Source organism: Peromyscus leucopus, chromosome X, assembly GCF_004664715.2.
Source record: "Peromyscus leucopus breed LL Stock chromosome X, UCI_PerLeu_2.1, whole genome shotgun sequence".
Classification (NCBI taxonomy): domain Eukaryota; kingdom Metazoa; phylum Chordata; class Mammalia; order Rodentia; family Cricetidae; genus Peromyscus; species Peromyscus leucopus.
The window spans coordinates 103,125,502-103,141,567 of NC_051083.1; the positions used below are offsets into that span (position 1 = coordinate 103,125,502).

General features: G+C 40.0%; 1 protein-coding gene across 3 annotated transcripts in view; it reads left to right on the plus strand.

Annotated features, from left to right (window-relative positions):
• Window positions 1-10,541, plus strand: part of Dock11 (dedicator of cytokinesis 11) — a 183,969-nt gene extending 173,428 nt beyond the window's left edge. The window contains exons 50-55 of one of the 3 annotated variants that reach the window (XM_037199256.1): window positions 1,940-2,150; window positions 2,502-2,692; window positions 3,171-3,271; window positions 4,634-4,772; window positions 9,897-9,914; window positions 10,075-10,166. In XM_037199256.1, coding sequence (XP_037055151.1) covers window positions 1,940-2,150; window positions 2,502-2,692; window positions 3,171-3,271; window positions 4,634-4,772; window positions 9,897-9,902 — 648 coding nt within the window. In that variant the 3' untranslated portion in view covers window positions 9,903-9,914; window positions 10,075-10,166. Of the gene's footprint in view, window positions 1-1,939; window positions 2,151-2,501; window positions 2,693-3,170; window positions 3,272-4,633; window positions 4,773-9,896; window positions 9,915-10,074 lie in introns of all 3 variants that reach the window. The other 2 variants (XM_037199255.1, XM_028887297.2) reach the window with 2 other exon arrangements.
• The last annotated feature ends 5,525 nt before the right edge of the window (window positions 10,542-16,066 follow it).

Genomic DNA, 16,066 nt, shown 5'->3' on the forward strand with positions numbered 1-16,066 from the left:
GTTGTTCATGACTATCCCTGAGAAATGGGCCTAGAGACATGGCTAGGAAGGATTTTTTTCTATTCATATGTACACTGTGTAATACTAGTACTACTTGACCTTTTATTTCCTATTTGTGTTTCATCTTAGCTAAATAATTACTTTGACTGAGGTTTTTCTAGAAAAGTCCAGCTTTTAAATGTGAGAGAATTATGTCTGAGTCTTTTGGCTAAGATAAGTGTAACAGGAAAGAAAGGTTAGTGTTTCCAGAGAGGGCCAAGTAAATGGAAGGGGTTTAAAGAAGTTAACCAGTGCTAAGACATACACCATCCCCTGCATGTGTGGAGAGTGAAAAGATACAAAGACTGTTCACAGGGAGAGTTTTGTTGCTTTTGTTTGTTTCTTTTTTCTCCTCACTAAACACAGACAGACATGACTGATAAATGGCAAAGATAGTAAGCAAGTCACCAGCACCCAGGACACAAGGCAGATTTTGTCGGGAAAACACGGAAAGCAGATCCGGAGTTTTGTCTGGAGTTCAGGAGAAATGCTATTGGTTGAGAATACACAGGTGAATGAACCTTCAGCAAGGACAGCAGCAGCAGCAGCAGCAGCAGCAGCAGCAGCAGCAGCAGCAATATTTGGCATGGAGTTTAGATGCCTCATGAAATGGCCAGCAATGTTGTTGTTACTGGCAATTGAACCAAGCACCTTATACATGACACGCTAGGCAAACGTTCTAGTAGCTGAATTACATCCCCAGCCCTACAACTAAACTTCTCTGTCTTCCATATAGAATCCCCGTGTTTTCTTGTGATCCCTTTCCTCTGCTGGCTAGGATTAAACTGATGTAGGCAAGAATACTACTCTTGATGGCCGAAGAGGTGTCTCAGTGGTTAAGTGCCCCTGCTTCTCATGCAGAGGACCCAGCTTGGTTCCCAGCACCCACATGGTGACTCACAACCATCTTTAACTCCAGTTCCAGTGATTTTGATGTTTACTTCTGGCCTTGGCGAGCACTTCATACACATGGTGCACATACATACATGTAGGCAAACTCTTATACACGTAAAATAAAAATATAAAAATAATAAAATCTTTTTAAAAATATCTACTCATGATATCAAACACTGCTTGTGGCTGTCCAGATCGGTAGGCTACTTTGTGGCATATTTGGTTAATTTATTAAAATCCTTAAAGCTATATAAATCTTTGAACTGAACATTTTTTCTAAGAAAAATGTATCCTAAGGCAAACAATCAGAACAAAAAAGCACACTTACAAATTCAAGGATGTTCACCAAAGGATGACTTTCAATAGCAAGCAAAGTGTCTGCCATTAAAAGTCATTTCAAGCCACATGTGGTGGCTCACACCTATAATTCTAACACTGGAGAGGCCAAAGTAGGAGGAAAACTGCAAGTTCAAAGCTACTGTGGGTTACCTAATGAATCCCAGGCCAGCCTGAGATACAGCATGAAACCCTGTTTCAAATAATGTAAATAAACAGTGTCAATGCCCCAGTATAAACTATAGTACTTATATTATCTTCTTAATGGAGGTAGATTTACATATTGCAGAACTATTTTAGTAAGTATTTAAGGAATCAGGTTACAAAACTGTTTGGTGTGATCTCACTTTTCATAATATGTATGCATAGAAACAAATGGAAAGAAATGTGTGAAATGTGGATAATGCTAATTGCTGAGGGCTAAGATTACAGTGGTGGTTTCTGTTCTTCCTGTATTTCTGTAATCTCTTTGGATTTTCTGTACCTCCCTTATAATCACAAACAAGTTCTCTGTAAAACACAGCTCCGATCTCCCCTAGGTAGTTTTCTAGTCCATCAGGAGCACATTGTAATGCCACTGTTTCTAGTGTAGTCTCAAAGCAGTAAATACTTCCATTTTCTTTCCATTGATTTTGTTTTTTTTAAAAAGACAAACAACTTTTCTTTATAGGTAAATGCCAAAGAACTTGATCCAAAATTTGCTCATATACAAGTCACTTATGTGAAGCCCTATTTCGATGACAAAGAACTCACAGAAAGAAAGACAGAGTTTGAAAGAAACCATAATATCAACAGATTTGTTTTTGAGGCCCCTTATACCTTATCAGGAAAAAAGCAAGGCTGCATAGAAGAACAGTGTAAACGGCGGACCATCTTGACCAGTGAGTAGGAATCTTTGTGTTACTTTCATATCTGTCTTGGTACTTTTTCCTACACACAAGTACCAGCTGGCCAGCAGGAACACCTAACTGAAATGTTAATCACTTGTTACTTTACAAGTTTATACAAACATGTCCTTGTAATAAACATCGTTTCTCCATATGTCACTCCCAGCTGCTTAAAGGTGTCTCATAAAGATAGTTTATCTTTCATCTCAAAGCAGAAGGAACTGGTTGGCACCCTAAGGAATTTTTCTAGAAAAAGTAGAAGGCAAAAACAAGGTGATTGTTTATTTTTTCCTTGAATTCCACCGAATAAAAGGTTTTCTAAAGTTGGCCTTTGCTTTTTCGTAGCTTCAAACTCATTTCCGTATGTGAAAAAGAGGATTCCTATAACCTGTGAACAGCAGGTGAATTTAAAACCAATTGATGTTGCTACTGATGAAATAAAGGATAAAACCGCAGAGCTGCACAAGCTTTGCTCCTCGGCTGATGTGGACATGATTCAGCTTCAGCTGAAGTTGCAGGGCTGTGTCTCTGTGCAGGTACGTTGGTTGCCCAATAAGCACAAAAATGCTTTTGCTGTTTCTCTCACTTTTGTAAGGGCACAGAGCAAGCACTAGCTCCAGTTGTGTGTTATGTTCTTATTGGGTGTGAAAAAAAGATCTGTATTCTTTTAAACGTAAGAAATAAATCACATTCAGTTTCTATGAATTGTGTATTATGTCAGAGGACTTTAACATAAATCTCTAAGACCAGCCAAGCCCTGTATTTATATGTCAGAAATCATTAACTAATTTATTGGTGTATCAATTTTACCAGATAAATCCTTTAGTTAATGATTTTTCACACAAACGTCTCATGAGCATAATAAATAGATCTCTAAGCTATGGGTTTCTTCTGTATTTTATTGTGTATCTGCTATCCCTCAGCCCTTGGAGGTTTTAATGAAAAGGAAAATGCAAAATCTCCTCATGATTACATGCTGGCCACACTGTCAATTTTTTCTCTTGTGTAATTTAGGTCAATGCTGGTCCATTAGCCTATGCGAGGGCTTTCCTAAGTGAAAGTCATGCGACCAAGTATCCCCCTAAGAAAGTGAACGAGTTGAAAGACATGTTTAGGTAAGTGTGGGTCTTCGGATCTATTTCTTTTCTTCATTTTCTTCAAAAAACAGCAATAAAAATGTTTACCAAGTAAGGGCATTCTCTGCGTTCTGCATTTGCACTGATTAATTGACCTCCAAATGGCACATTAAGTAGCCAGGAGCCATATGATCTGTTTCATGCTCTGAGGTACTAACACTGCTCCTGTGACCCAAGGGATTAAATATGCCAGCTTGCTTTATTGCTTTGGATATTTTAAGTGACACAAACACAAGCCTACATTCATTACATGATTTCCTTCTTTGCCCGATTGACCTTGCATTATAGCATTTCAGACCATTTAGGGAAGGAGCGAAGTGGAGCTGGAAAGGTTGCACAGACTTCCTTCTGCTCCCTGTGTTCTCACTTCCACTTGGACTCTGCAGGTCTGGAGAATGCCTTAGCTTGTCTGCAGTCAGGAGCCCTGTAAGTTAAGGCATGTCTGAACGGTCAGGAAAAAAACAAGTCTGCTTCGTATGTAAACAGAATTTAATTATAGAACATGAGGACAAATTGAGCAAAGTAGACTAAGGAGAAAGATAGTAACCTATACGTTTGTTTGCTCCTGACTTTTGTCATTTACTTTTTCTGTCCGCGAGCCATCATCTGTTCCAGGTTGCAGAGTAGCCAGTATTTATTAATAGTATATGCCTGGCATGTACAAAAGACTCTACTAGTTGCTATGACAGGAATACAAAACATGGCGTACTTTTTCTGCTTGTGCATCCACTCTTAATTGTATGCATTAAACACATGAAAAGTAAATGAGTAAAAATTAATATAAACTTAAGAAATAATGGGGGGAAAGACTTTTATGGTAGTTCCTCTACTCTGTGTCCCTATTCCTACCGGCCCAAGTACTTCACACCTGTAATACACAACACTACTGACGAAATAGTAAGCCCCAAATGAATTCTTTTTGAATGAGTGACAGGAAATAACTCCATTAAACTTCCCAGGTATTGATTTTTGTTTTGGATTGAGACAGGGTCTCAGTACATAGCCTAAGCTAGCCCATAGCTGGCTATGTAGACCAGGCTGAGCTCAAATTCACAGAGACCCACCTGCCTCTGCCTACTGAGTGATGGTATTAAAGACATGCACCAGGTTCTGAGCCAGGTTTTCAAACAGATCAGAAAGCAGAGAAGAAAGATAAAAAAGAAAGTTAAAGTGTATTTGAGACTTAAGAAGTGACCATAACTATTGGTGAGGAAGGGGAAATTTCTAATCTTTCTTTACAAAAGTCATAGTCGAAGTAAATTGTCAAACTGATGGTTGGTGATACTTTGTAAGAATAAGTAACAAAACTTTAATCTTTTGTGTTTTCATGTTCATCCACAGGAAATTCATACAGGCATGTAGCATTGCACTCGAACTAAATGAGCGGCTAATTAAAGAGGATCAAGTCGAGTACCATGAAGGGCTAAAATCCAATTTTAGAGACATGGTAAAGGAATTGTCTGACATTATCCATGAGCAGGCAAGTATTAACATTCTTAAAACTAAGGACAGAATCTGGGCTCCCTAAAGTACTACTTAGCAAAATACATTAGTTTGAAATGTATTACCCTAAAATTATTTGGTTTATATTAAATTTTTTATCACACTTTAATTTCTTTACCTTGTATGGATGTATGCATGTGTGGATATGGTAAGTAGGTGTGTGTTGCATATATGCCACATGTGTGCATGTAACATTACACCTGTGTGCCATGGTATGTATGAAATCAGTTCTTTTCTTCCATCATGTGGCTTCCAGGGATTGAACCCAGATCATTAGGCTTGACTGCAAGCATTTTTACTGGTGAGTCACTTCACTGGCCCATTAGCTTATATTTTAAAATTTGCTTAGCTCATATCTTCAGCCATTTTAGTCATGTAATGTGAATGAAGCAGTTACCTAAAACTGCTGCAGAAGTAATGATCAGTAAGAGACCATTTTATCCTTTGTGCTATGACATTAAAGCTAGCTAAGCAAGTCCAGATTGATCTTCTGTGAACATTGACCAGAGTCTCTCAAGAAGAATCCCAAAGAGGTGAAAAGATTGGCTTGGTAACCCAGTTCCTATATAATGTTCTTACCTCGACTATAAGAAGCTAGATACTGGCCCTGGGGAGATGACTCGGTCAGTAAAGTGCCTGTCGCACAAGCATGAGGGCCCGAGTTCAGATCTCCAGCACCTCCATAAAACAGGGAACACCTGTAACCCCAGCGCTTGGAGTGCAGTGGAGACGGGGAGACCTGGAGCTCGTTCGTCAGCCGGGCTAGCCAAGTCTATGAGGCCCAGGTTCAGTAAGAGACTTGTCTCCGAAAGCAAATGTTATCCTTCTGGCTTCCACACACACAAGCACATACACAGACAGTGCATCCACAAGAACCTGTGCACACACCCACATAAACAAATACATATATCACACATAAGCAAATACAATAACAGGTTTTTTAAACTAGATACTGTGACGTAGGTGACAGGCTGAATCACTGAGTATTAGTCACAATTATAACTACCTTAGGGAAACAGCCTGAAAAAATAAAAGTCAACACTCGATCTTCGCTCATAGCCAAATCCCGTCATCATTAAGCACTTACCACTTTTACATATCCTCTGACCCTTGTAGAAGTCCTAATTTGTGTTGGTAGACTATCTGTTGAGGCCCTGGAAGTTATGTTTACATTTACTTTGCATATGGATTGCCAGTTAACCATTTAAACATTTTTATCATGTTTGTAAAAGTTATGGCATAATGGTCTGGTTCCTCACTGACAACATTTGAGCTTATCGTAAAGCCTTCTTCATTTCCTCATAAATGAAAACATGGAGCAGATAAAAACTGTGTCTCGGAGACAAAGTTTCATATAGCCCAAACGGGCCTCAAACTTACATACAACCAAAACTAGTTTTGAACTCCCGCCCTTCCTGCCTGTCCCTGCCTTCTGAGTGCTGGAATTATAGGCATGATCCACTTTGCCAGGCTCCAGAGAGTATATTCTGAAAGCTGGTCCTTAAAGTCTAGCAGGGTGATACCCGTCTGTAATTCCAGTGGTCAGGAGGCTAAAGTATGAAGATAGTGAGTTCAAGGCCAACCTGGACTACATATGGAGTTCTAGGCCAGCTTGTGCTATATAAGCAAGACACCATCCCAGGGGTGGAAAACAAAACCACAGGGAGAAGTTTATTTGTCTTAGACCTGGATTTCAGTGATTGAAGGCAGCCACTCCCTGTGGGAGACTCTCACATAGCTTTCCTTATAGCTTGGCCCAGGGCATGGTAGAAAGACTCGTCAGACCACACAAGCTAGCTGACTTTCAGTTAAACCTCCTAGGTCTTTGCATTTCTTTGGTATGCTTTAACTTAAAGAGCTACGAGGAATCTCATCACTGGATGTGACCATGAGGTTCCTTTTCTAATCTTTGTCATCTGCTCATTATAGAGAACCAGGGTGGACCAGAATTAAGTGGTTAATGAGGTCAAGTCCAGTCTCCTAAGCATCCATTCTTCGTAGCTGGAACCTTGGAGGCTTGAGGAGCATTCGGTGTTCTTCGGCTTCTTTTTGCCTTACTAGCCTATTTAGGACTGAATGGAAATAGGGAGGCATCTCTTGCTGATGAGCTTTCAGAGACCCCTTTCTCCTTCCTTCCCAGAGTAGCCAAGGGAGAAGACTAGGGAGGCAGGGAAGTGTTGGGCGTCCATCACTGTCAGCATCTCACCCTCACCTGTTAGCACACCGGGAGCATAGCTCTCTGCACCATCATTATCCTCAGTGAATTGTATTATTCAATGGTGTACGTAGCTGCTTCTTCGAAGCCGTCGGCTTGCTGAGTCTCAGTCCTCATACAGTAACAATGACTCCTTCATGGAAGACGGAAAACAACGGACAGTTACTTCATTTGCATGCAGCTGCATTGCCTCGTCTTGAATTCTAAATTATTCAAATTCAAGGCAAATTATTCAATTTATTATTGCTGCTATGATCAAGATATTTAGAATGGTCATTTTGTAATTTTCCTCCTTAAAGCATGAATTTTTCAAATAAGCTGGCCATCTCCCACCTGCCTATATCAATTACTCCATTAAGCCATTGCTATTTTTCTTAGCTGGAGACCAATATTTTAGACTAACATGAGCTAACATTACCTAAGAAAACTTTTCCTTTTATATGTTCATGTTTATGCAAACCATTAACCTTAGAATGAATATTATAAATGAATTGATATCTTTCATTAATTATTAGGTTAAAAGAATTTTCATTCATAAATGTTAAGATTGACAATACTACCACAAAATAAGACATAATGTAAGTAAGTACACACTAAATAGAACTATTCCATTGAGCCCTGTAAATGATTCCTTGAAAAAGAAATGGCTTGAATATTCTTTGGCTGTTTTCCATGTAATTTATTACAGTATAGCAAAGTATACAGTAAGTTTTATACTTATATTTTAAGCTTTGTTTTAAGCTTCTGACCATAAAAATTTAAAAGAATAACTTGATTATTTTTTATTAATTAAATTTTTTCATTTATTTTACATCCTTATCGCAGTTTCCCTTCTCTCTCTCCTCCCATTCCCTCCCCGCCCCCGTGCCACCCAATCCACCTCTGTTTCTGTTCTCCCATGGGTGCTAACAAAGCATGACCTACCAAGTTGAGGCCTCGTATTAAGGCTGGGCAAGGAAGGTAACCCAGCATAATTTAAGATTATTAACTGCAGATTTCTTATTTAGGTAGAGTTGGTGGTGGCCACTGTAGCATATAGTAGGTTTTTAGACATGGTCTCAGTGAACAACCCCATTGGCTTGTCACATCTGACAGATATGAATAATTGATTAGTCATCCATTAAATCTGTAGTATGCTTTCAGATTAGGGTCATGAGTTAAGATTTTTGGAAGATGAAATTCCTTTATTATAAGATTTAAGCCTATGACTTATAACAACACAAATGACAGGACGCATAGGACTGTTATTGTAAAGCAGGGCTTTATACTAAAGCTTCAAAGCCAACTTACAAACCTCATGTCCTAGTTAGCTTTCTGCTGCTATGAGAACACATTCTGACCCAAAGCAACACGGAGAGGAAAGGGTTTATTTGGCTTCCACACCCCTATCACAGTCTATCACTGAGGAAGTTAGGACAGGAAACACGGAGTAAAGCAAAGCTGCTTACTGGCATGTGGCATGGTCCCCATGCCTCGCTCAGCCTACCTTTTTTTTTTTTGGTTTTTCAAGACCAGGTTTCTCTGTGTAGCCTTGCTGTCCTGGAACTCACTCTGTAGACCAGGCTGGGCTCGAACTCACAGAGATCCGCCTGCCTCTGCCTCCCGAGTGCTGGGATTAAAGGTGTGCACCACTACTGCCCAGCTAGCCTAGTTTCTTAATACAAACTAGGCCCACTTGCCCAGTGGGCTGGACCCTACCACATCAATCATTAATCATGAAAATGCCCCCCCACAGCTTGCTTACAGTCCAATCTGATGGGGACATTTTCTCAGCTGAAGTTCCCTCTTCTCAAATGACTCTAGCCTGTGTTCAATTTAACACCTAACCAGCACACCCCATAGTTTTTTAGATTTTTCTTTTCATTTGTGTGTATATGTGCGTGCGTGCGTGCGTGCGCGCGCGCGCGCGCGTGCGTGCGTGCGTGCGTGCGTGCGTGCGTGCGTGTGTGTGTGTGTGTGTGTGTGTGTGTGTGTGTGTGCAATATGGAGGCAAGAAAAGGGAGGATGTAGGATCCTTTGGAGCTGGAGTTAGAGGCAGTGTGAGCCTCCCAATGAGAGTACCAGGAGCCAAACTCAGATCCTTTGAGAAAGCAGAACTGCTCTTAACCACTGAGCATCTTTCCAACCTCGAAACCCAATATTTAAAAAAAAAAAAACCAAACCAAATAAAAAACTTAAGACCTAGGGTAGGACTCAAAGAGAGGCAATGTAATATGCATACCATTCCTTCCTCTAATTCATTTAAGCATAAAACCTTTGTTGCTTTGGCTTTTGATCACATTAACAGACTAACTTTTAAAATATATATACCAACGTGAATGTATCTTTATATACATGGGAAATATAACATTCATATTTTATATTTATTTCATTTTTTATATTGATTAGCTTATATGATCATAGTTTCTTTCAAATAGGCACTTTTGATTTCTACCTTTATTTAGTATTATCCAAGTCTGCAGGACTATTTGATTCTGAGAATGACTGTTAGAAAGTGGATAGATGGCCGAGCAGTGGTGGCGCACGCCTTTAATCCCAGCACTCGGGAGGCAGAGCCAGGCGGATCTCTGTGAGTTCGAGCCCAGCCTGGACTACCAAGTGAGTTCCAGGAAAGGTGCAAATCTACACAGAGAAACCCTGTCTCGAAAAAAGAAAAAAAAAAAAAAAAAAAAGAAAAGAAAGAAAGAAAGAAAGTAGATAGATGATCCATAAACTCTTTTCCAAGGGTAATCCCTACTTGAAGCTTTTGTGATGACATGTTAAAATAGAATTCAAAGGTCAAACCCTGTCTCTTTTAATTGAATTTTGCATTTCCTGACCTTTTGTTTTTCCTAATGAGTAACCAAATCTTTTCTGCTTTTTTGATACGCTGCCTTTGTAACTCAGCTGTGAAGACTGAAGCCGGTAATGTTATTCTTTGCTCTTTCTGCTTTCCGTCATTGTAAATAGCCCAGTGTCAGTGATAAATTAAAATATGCCTGTAATTTCATATACATAGTCTTTTTTGGCAGTAGCAGTTTCAGCTGGTGATGATTGTGTGGTGTTTTGTTTGCTTTTGTTTCAGATATTACAAGAAGACACAATGCATTCTCCCTGGATGAACAACACATTACATGTATTTTGTGCAATTAGTGGTACCTCCAGTGACAGAGCTTATGGTTCCCCAAGATACGCTGAAGCATGAAGAGATTGGGAAAGAAAGGACAATGAGACCGGCTTTTCTCAGGAATATTCGGAGCTGTGCAAATGTTCAAATTGAGAGACTCGATATGTGTGGAGTGTTTCCTCCTGACACCAAAATCGTCATGCTTTCTTTCATACAGGGTGCTTACGTATTTGTAAATAGTTAAGCAACTTGAAAGTGCCTGGAAAATTGCACCACTGTGCTTGGTTTGTACTTTTTTAGGTAAATCTATATGCTGAAAAGTAGAGCTCAAAACCATTCATTCACTTTGCTTAATTACTGCTTAATAATAACAAGACTGTATAATTGTATAATGGAACCCAATAAAAGGTAAAACTTATTTGTAACTGGAAGTGAAGGAAATAATGCTTTGAATTTAGCATCGTTCTTCATAAGAACTTGGAGTCATTATCATGTGACTCCGTGGGGAAGAAAACATTTTTTTAAAACCCACAGGACATAGATAATTGGGGAGAGAATTTGAACCAGTGCCTGTTAGTAGTTACGGCCAGGGTTAAAAAAGACCCTAAACCATGCTTTAACAGGAATACTTGGGAAGGAAAGGATATCCTGGAGACCCCAGGCTTGCCTCTTTGATCTGAGGGCACTTGTCACCAGAGCAGGTCTCTCTACCTCATACGGCAGGAGGAATTTCTGAGGATGTCCATGAAGCTAAATAAAAACATCCTTGGGAATCTGTAGTCTCTAAATCCTGTGCAGCTTCAAAGCTGTTGAGGAATCCCTTGGGGTGGCTTTAGTGGGGACTATTTTCTCCAGTTGCAAGATTAGCTAACACTGTGAGAGACCTTGGTAGTTCCATGAACATGGCGTGGGTCAGTGTAGAAACACAGATCGAACAGTGGCAAGTTTAGAACTACATTTCTATCTACAAAGGACTCTCAGATCCCTTCAGTAATTCAGGGTAACCCAGGGGTATAAAGAACTTTTTTAGCAGTGGAAAAAGCATAGATAAAATGGCTCATTTCATGCAAGATTTCGTAGTAGCCCATCACAGATGTCATCATGCCCATATATGGAATTGTTATTGTTACATTATTTATATGATTTGGCTCCCTCTACAAGTAGCATAAACATCTTTTTTTTAAAAAAAAAAAATAAGATAGAAAGCAGTGTTAGCAACAGCCTTTGAACTGTGACCAACACATCATAGAACTCAGGATGAGTCACTAGCTGATGAACTACACAAGTCATCATAATAAGAGCTCAGGCTTTTTAGTATAAATACTGGTTGACCAGAGTGATCAATTTAACATCTCTCACTCCTTTCCCCTCCCCCATCCCGTCTCCTCTCCTCCTGTGTGTGTGTGTGTGTGTGTGTGTGTGTGTGTGTGTGTGTGTGCCCGCCCTGAACCTTGGGCTTTGGTCTGTTGAGCGTGAAGTATACCACCTAAGCATTAAGCCAGAGCAGCTTGGTCTAACAGCATAAATCTTCAGCTGTGGACAGACAAAGGAAGGCAGATGAAAAGAACAGCAGGTGGGGAGTAAGTTTGTGCACAGGGAGCAGAGTTGGTCGGTAAGAGTATACATTGTTTATCTAGTTGGTTTTCCTAATCCCTAAACACATAAAGGTCACTCGAAGGAAGGGGTATGTCTGTTTATCCATTTTCCTAGTGGAAATTGAGGCTAAATTCTTCAAAGACTTTGCCTCTGTGGTGTCATTTGAAAACTTCTCCGGCATGCTCTTTTTTTCCTCATCTGAGTTCTCCTCTTTATTAAGATACAATTTGCATACCATATACATTCATTTGTTTGAAGTACACAGTTTGATGTTTGGGTACATTCACAGAGTTGTACAAGCATCATCTCATAGAATGTTCTCTCACCCATGAGAGGCCCATATGCATTAGCAATCATTCCCCTGTCCTTACCATTCAGCCTTCAGCACCAAGCAACCATTAATCTACTCTCCTCTACAGATCTGCCGCTTGTAAACATACAGTATGTATCTTTTTGTACCTGACTTATTTCACGTAGAATAATATGTCCATAGCTCATCCATATAGCATATATCAATCACTAATCCATTCCCTTCCATGCCTGAATAATATTCTTTCATATAAATATACTGTCTTTTATCCATTCTTGGACATTAGAGCTATTTACATTACAGAATGAATGTAATATGAACACTGTTAATCTTAACATGAGTTTACAGGTGCTTGTATAAGTGTATTTTCATTCCTCTTGGGCATAGATGTGCGATTACTGGATCACATGATAACTCTAACTTTTGAAGGACTGTCCAAACTTTCCCACAGCAGCTACAGCACTTTGCGTTTCCATCAGCAGTACACATGGGTTCCAAGTTCTCCTGACTGTCCCAGCATTATTATCTGCCTCTTTGATTATTGGCATCCCAGTTGGAGTGGAGTGGTATCTAATTGTGGCTTGCATTTGAATTCCCCTGGTGGCTGACAAAGTTGCGGTTTCTTTCATGTGCATACTGACCATTTTTCCATTCTCTCTGGAAAGATGTCTGTTTACCTCATTAGTCGGGTAAAATCAAGAAGTTTGCCTTTTCATTGTTGAGTTGCAAAGTTGTTTGTTTTTTAATATACATTCTGGTGGAACATTCCATCTCACAGATATTATTTGAATATATATCTCCTATTGCTAGTCCACTTGGGCTGGCCCTAAATGCCTGTGTTTAAGCAATCTTCCTGTCTCAGCCTGTCAGTGGCAGCTGGGGAGACAGCTGAATACTGACAGCTAGAGAATGCTCCACTCAGGTGTGGCCCCTATCTTGATTTACACTGCAAGACAGAATTTCAGGATGAGTCAGTATGAAGCAAAGTTGGTGTTTATTTTTTAAAAAAGATAGTCTCTCTCTCTCTCTCTCTCTCTCTCTCTCTCTCTCTCTCTCTCTCTCTCTCTCTGTGTGTGTGTCTGTGTGTCTGTGTGTCTGTGTCTGTGTCTTAATTCCTTTCTCTTTGTTGTAAGTTTCAAAAATGGAAAATATTCGCCCTTGTTCATTTTCAAGATTTCAAAGGCTATTCTGGTCCTGTTGTATGAATATTAGCATAAGCTTATTTAGATGTATTTATTTTATATGTATGAGTGTTCTGCCCACATGTATGTCTATATACCATGTGCTTCCTGGTGCCCTGAAGGTCAGAAGAGAGCATCAGATCCTCTGGATCTAAAGTTACAGATGGTTGTGAGCCACCATGTGGGTAGTGAGAACTGAACCCAGGTCCTCTGCAAAAGCAATAATGTCTTCTTAATTCTTACGTAGTTTTGAAGTCAAAGTCTTGTATTTATGTTTTTATTTGATTCTTTAATTGTTTTTAATTTGTTGATACTATTGAAATTTCTTAATTTCATTTTTAGATTTTTTTTACTAGTTTATAGAAACAATTGGGTTTTTTTTTGTCTGTGTGGTATATGTGTGAATGCCAGAGGTCAATGTTGAGGGTCTTCCTCAACTGCTTCTCCACCCTATTTATTTATATATTTATGTATGAGTGCTCTGTCTGCATGTATACCTACCTGAATGCCAGAAGAGGGCATCAGATTCTATTATAGATGTTTGTGTGCCAGCATGCGGGTGCTGGGAATTGAACTCAGGACCTCTGCAAGAGCAGCGAGTACTCTTAACCACTGAACCATCTCTCAGCCCCTCCAGAGACAAGGTCTCCCCAAATCTGGAGCTGGTCAATTCAGCTAGACTGACTGGGGATGGCCAGCAAGTCTCAAGGAACTCTTCCTGTTTCCACGTCCCCAGTACGGGGATTACAGGGTATTCACCATGCCTGACTTTTAAACAATGTTGCTACTGGAGATCCAAGGCAAGTCCTCCCGCACTCACAATAAGCACTTTACCAATTGAACCACCTCCTCAGGCTTGATTTTTTTTATTTCAAGCTTATATCTTACTGAGTTAAGTGTTATATTCAGCTGAAACCTTGGTAGGTTCATTCATGACCTTCAATAGGGTTCTGTGGGTACTTTGGGTTTTCTCCACTTAATATCCTATCATCTTTCCTTGCTCCCTTCTAATCTTGTTGCCTTTTGTTTTATATTCTTACCCAGCACCTCACTAGAACTTCCTGTATAATTTAAGTGACAATAGTGAGAACAGACATTGTATGACTCATCTTTGGGAGCAGAGTGTGAGTCATTGCTTTTTAGTATGGTGTTAGTTGTGGGGTTTTAGTAGGTCTCTTAAAATGTAGTTCAGGAAGTTTCCTCCAAAAGGATTTGCATCTGTTTCCTAATCTTTTAAATTATTTATAGAATCCCTATGTGTCACATAGAAATTAACACACAAATGATCAGGAAATGGACCCCAGTTATACATAAAATCAGATATGACACCAGGTTATCTGCTTCCATGTTTTCAACTATTCTATACTCCTTCCTGTAATGTCCTGCTTCAACATTCTGTAACTTTCCAGGAAAACCCAGAACAAGCCCATCTTCCACTTTTTCAGAAGTATGAAATTGGTGCCTGAGTTTCTTCTGTTTACCCAAAACCTGGCACAGAATGGGCACTTGAGTAGTCTCAAGAGAAGAAGGCTAATTTTATAGAAACTGATCTCTCTGGAGCCCTTTGTAATGAGCAAAATTATGTGGACAGACAGCCTAGCTCTCCGAGAGGTTGTAGTTCAAGGAGATAGGAAATATTTGCATAAGACAGATAACGTGTTGCAGTCTGATGAAAGAGTCAATCAGTGGCACAGCCAGTCTAGATCTCAAGCAAAGGCTTCACAGCATGACAGTGGACAGAGCTCTAAGCACCGGGAAGGAACTAGCTTGTATGTGCTGAATAAACCTTAGGCAGAACCTTAAATGGGAAATGGAAAATTTTCCGCTTCATTTACATTGCTATGTGAGGTCTGTTCATTAAATCCAATCACCACTACACAGGGTGTGTGTGTGTGTGTGTGTGTGTGTGTGTGTGTGTGTGTGTGTGTAACATTCTCTATGGAGTTTTCAGTATTTGGGAGGGAAAAAATCCACCTCTCCCAGTAGGTTGAACCATTTTGTGATTCTTCTCATTTCTAATTAGAACTGTCACCCACCACAGTAGCCTCTGGATGGGTTTCATTAAAACCCTGTGATTCTAGATGACACAGTTTGGCTGGTGTGGAGCGCTTACGGATGCGGATTTGGGCATTCTTCTGTGTAGCAGAGCTAGTGTGTGCACTGACTGGAGCCAGGCTGTGTCAGAATTGCCAACTCTCCATTGAGCACATTATTCAATCCGTCTATGCCTACACTTCCTCACCTGTAGAATGGAGGTATTCATTTTACCCATACCCTAAGAGCTCAATAAGTTGACATGTACGTAGAAAATAATGTCTGAAGGTGCTAGGGCAATGGCTCAGTCACTAAAGCCCTTGCCTTGTAAGCATGACAACCTGAGTTTGGAGCCCCAGGACCCATGTAAAAAGCCAGGGATGGTAAGAGTGTGCTTGTAATTCCAGGAATACTGAGATAAAATGGTAGAACCAGATCCCTAGAGCTCACTGGTCCCTAGAGTTCAAAGCCAATGAGAGACACCATCTTAAAAGGTGGAAAGTATCCAAGGAGCTGACACCTATATATTCTTGTTATATTCTGACCTTCACAGTAATTGATGTAACAGGTATACCCACCTACATGGGAACATTGCATGTACACACACACACACACACACACACACACACACACACACACACACACGGTGTTTGCTACATCTAAACAATTGCTACATCATATGTTAGCTGTAATTCTGATCTTGTCCCCAAAGCTTGAGAAAATTTTGCTATCCATCACCCCCTCTCTGTCTGGTTCTAACCACTGCATTCTAGGTAGAATGGTCAATGATTAGGTCAACGTCAGGCCTTTTTGACTTTTGATATTCCAT